The 3,854-nt window shown below is 51.0% G+C and overlaps 1 protein-coding gene across 1 annotated transcript in view; it reads right to left on the bottom strand.

Annotated features, from left to right (window-relative positions):
* Window positions 1-617: 617 nt before the first annotated feature.
* Window positions 618-3,854, bottom strand: part of ABCC5 (ATP binding cassette subfamily C member 5) — a 69,908-nt gene continuing 66,671 nt past the window's right edge. Inside the window, exons 26-27 of the mRNA XM_015407190.1 lie at window positions 1,781-1,928; window positions 618-652 (exon numbers count right to left, since the gene is read on the bottom strand). Of these exons, the coding sequence (XP_015262676.1) occupies window positions 628-652; window positions 1,781-1,928 (173 nt within the window). The 3' untranslated portion in view covers window positions 618-627. The remainder of the gene's footprint in view (window positions 653-1,780; window positions 1,929-3,854) is intronic.

Here is a 3,854-nt window from a genome sequence, read left to right as displayed (position 1 = left end):
AACTGAACCTGGAACCTTCTGTATGCAAACCGGAGGCTCTTCCGTCAATCCACAGCCCCTCCCCTCAGAGGCTCCAAACTGGCAAATTTCTCCTTCTTTCAAATTGAGATTTTTAAAAACACACAAGTTCTGTTCGCTTTCTGCAGACTGCCTGGGAGTCTGAGCCCTTGAAATCAAACATCTGATTTCTGTGCAAGAGAAATGAGGCAACTAGGTAAATTCAAATGCCTCTACCATAGGTGGCCCCGAAGAGCCTTGCACTCTGCGGATAGCCACCCGCTGGTTGTCCCCGGCCCGAAAGACGCCCGCCTAGCCTCAAGCAGGGCCTTCTCGGCTCTGGCCCAGGCCTGGTGGAACGTGCTTCCGATCAAGATCAGGGCCCCGCGAGACCCGTGGGGCCTGCAAAATGGAGCTGTTCCCCCAGGCCTTTGGCTGAGGCAGCGGACGTCTACCAGCTGGCCTCCCTGTTGCTGCTGTATGAGGCCGCCATGGCTCGGCACTGGCCCACTCGTTTCCCGGCTGCAGGAACTGAAACTGCAGATGCTGCACTGCCCACTGCGCTGTTTCAAATTGACTTTATTGTAGATTTGTTATTACCTGACTGAATTGTTTTCAAGATTGCGTTGATTAATGGTCGCGAGCCGCCTTGAACCTGCTTGCGGGAAGGGCGGGGTATAAATCGAAACAGAAGAAGAGAAGAGATGAAGAAGAAGAGGAAGAGACTGGATTCATACCCCGCCCTTCACTACCTGAAGGCGTCTCAGAGCGGCTTACAAACTCCTTCCCCTCCCCACAACAGACACCCTGTGAGGCAGGTGGGGCTGAGAGAGCTCTTGACAGAAACTGCTCTTTTTCAAGAACTACGGCTTGCCCAAGGTCATCCAGCCAGGTGCAAGTGGAGGAGGAGTGGGGAATCAAACCCGGTTTGCCCAGATTAGAGTTCGCGCACTTAACCACTACACCAAACTGGCTTTGAGATTTATGAGATGAGATTTATACCCTGCCCTTCACTACCCGAAGAAGTCTCAGAACGGCTTACAATCCCTTTCCCTTCTCAACCCCACAACAGACACACTATGCGGGAGATGGGGCTGAGAGAGCTCTTTCGAGCACTGCTCCTGAGAGGACAGCTCCGAGAGAACTTATAACTGACCCTAGGTCACACCAGCAGCTGCATGTGGAGGAGGAGCGGGGAATCAAAACCGGTTCTCCCAGATTAGAGTCCGTGCACTTAACCACTACACCAAACTGGCTCTGAGATTTATGAGATGAGATTTATACCCTGCCCTTCACTACCCGAAGGAGTCTCAGAACGGCTTACAATCCCTTTCCCTTCTCAACCCCACAACAGACACACTATGCGGGAGATGGGGCTGAGAGAGCTCTTTCGAGCACTGCTCCTGAGAGGACAGCTCAGAGAGAACTTATAACTGACCCTAGGTCACACCAGCAGCTGCATGTGGAGGAGGAGTGGGGAATCAAACCCGGTTCTCCCAGATTAGAGTCCGCACTCTTAACCACGACACCAAACTGGTTCCTAATAAATAAATAAACAAACGCAAACACAACCTTTCACGCTATTATGTGCCTGAATGACAACCAATTGTCTTTTGGACGCAATCCTGACCATTTTCTCCCTTGCGTGCGACTGGAAATGGAGCGGCAGCACGGAACCAGCCGAGCGACTTATATTCTAAAGCCGCTTGCGCATAGATGTCCCAGTGTGGTGGAACATCCACCTCTCCTGCGGGCACTTCCCACTCCGGCTGGGCACACCCACCTCACAGTTCCACTGAACAGCACGGGTTCTTGGGGGATTATGGAGAGCTTGCTCCGGAGATCCGCCAGGCCGATGTCGTTGATCTTCACGCCGTCGATTTTAATGCAGCCTCCAGAGAGTTCGACCAAGCGGAAGTGAGAGGACTTCCCTGAGAAAGCAAAGGGACGGAGTACGAGTAGGGAGACGAAGCCCTAGGAGGAAAGGCCGAGGGACTCGGGAGTGTTCAGTCTAGCGAAGAGGAGGCGGAGGGGGGACAGGATGGCTCTCTCGAAGTATTTAAAGGGCTGTCACTTAGAGGAGGGCGGGGAACTCTTCCTGTTGGCAGCGGAGGAGAGGACTCACAATCATAGGTTTAAATTAAGGGCGGGAAGGTACCAGATGGATATGGGGGGGGGGGCTTTTTATTTATCTATTAATTTATTTTATTTAGGCGTTTTTACCCCGCCCTCCTTGCGAGCGGGCTCAGGGCGGCTTACAAGGGGCATAAGCCCATACATAAAACCAGATAAAACAGTAAAATCATACCTAATAATACCAATAACAATAATAAAGTGCTTTCTGCAAACATGACGGTCTTGAGTGGTTTTTGACAGTCAAAGTCGTGCAACAGTGGGGTCAGCTGCCTGGGGAGGTGGTGAGCTCCAGGGTTGCCACTAAAATTTTATTTTTCCTTTCCCTGACCACCATTCAAATATAACCACAAGTTAAAGAAAGGAATAGGATGTATTGCATGAATGCATGGGAAGGTTCCACTCTACAACGACACAAGCCTCAACTGCAAAAATATTTGTCAAAGAGATATAATATCAGCTTCTTTCAACATTAACTGCAGCAACATCTGTTTTGCAATGGCAGCAGAAATCACACCAAGCACTGCTGTAAAGACAAAACAGCGGAAGGGACAGCCGAGACGTTCAGAGCTCTTGGGCTGAAGAGCAGGATAAACACACCAATGCGAACACCAATGATACTGCTGCAGAGAGCACAGAACCTTGGAATCACAGAGCTGGAAGGGGCCCTGTGGGCCATCCAGCCCAACCCCCTGGTCAGTGCAGGACCAGCCTAGAGCACCCCTGACAGCTGCTGCTTAAAGACTGGTGGGGAGGGGGACCTCACCACCTCCCTAGGCGGCAGAATCCACTGCTGAACAACTCTTGACTGTAAACAAGGGTTTTCCTAATATCCAGCCGGTACCTTCCTGCCCATAATTTAAACCCATTCCTGCGAGCCCTCTCCTCGGCTGCCAACAGCCTGGCAGGAACCTGGACGATGGTGGTAGGCGACCTTCCAATGTTGAGAGAACGCCGCCATCTTGTATCGATATCTGTGTTCTTAGCACTGATGATCTTATGCTGTGATTTCAATTGCAGTTTGTGTTTTCATATATTTTGGCATTTTAGCATATGTGTGTGTGTGTGTGTGTGTTTGTTGTTGTTGTTCAGTCGCACAGTCGAGTCCGACTCTTCGCAACCCCATGGACCAGATCACGCCAGGCCCTCCTGTCTTCCGCCGTCCTCTGAAGTTGGCTCAACTTCATGTTTGTTGCATCTATGACACTGTCTATCCCTCTCATCCTTTGCCATCCCCGTCTTCTCTGACCTTCCATCTTTCCCAGCATCAGGGTCTTCTTCTCCAGTGAGTGCTCCCTTCTCATTGGGTGGCCAAAGTAGTTGAGCTTCAACTTCAGTATGTGGCCTTCCAGGGAACAGTCAGGGTTGCTTTCTTTTAGGATTGACCGATTTGATCTCCTTGCAGTTGGTGGTCTCATAAGGTGCTACTGGACTCAAACCCTGCTATTCCATGGCAGTCCAACACAGCTGACCTGTTGAGAAGAGTTTCAGAGGGCAAGCTGTGTCAGCCTACAGTTTTTGTTGTTGTTGTTCAGTCGCACAGTCGAGTCCGACTCTTCGCAACCCCATGGACCAGATCACGCCAGGCCTTCCTGTGTTCCGCCGTCCTCTGAAGTTTGCTCAATTTCATGTTCGTTGCATCTATGACACTGTCTGACTATCCCATCCTTTGCCGTCCCCGTCTTCTTTGACCTTCAATCTTTCCCAGCATCAGGGTCTTCTCC

This window comes from Gekko japonicus, unplaced genomic scaffold (genome assembly GCF_001447785.1).
Source record: "Gekko japonicus isolate JY-2015 unplaced genomic scaffold, Gekko_japonicus_V1.1 scaffold4837, whole genome shotgun sequence".
Taxonomy (NCBI): Eukaryota; Metazoa; Chordata; class Lepidosauria; order Squamata; family Gekkonidae; genus Gekko; species Gekko japonicus.
Note: the sequence above shows the minus strand (reverse complement) of the source record. Positions and strands in the feature narration are given on the sequence as shown.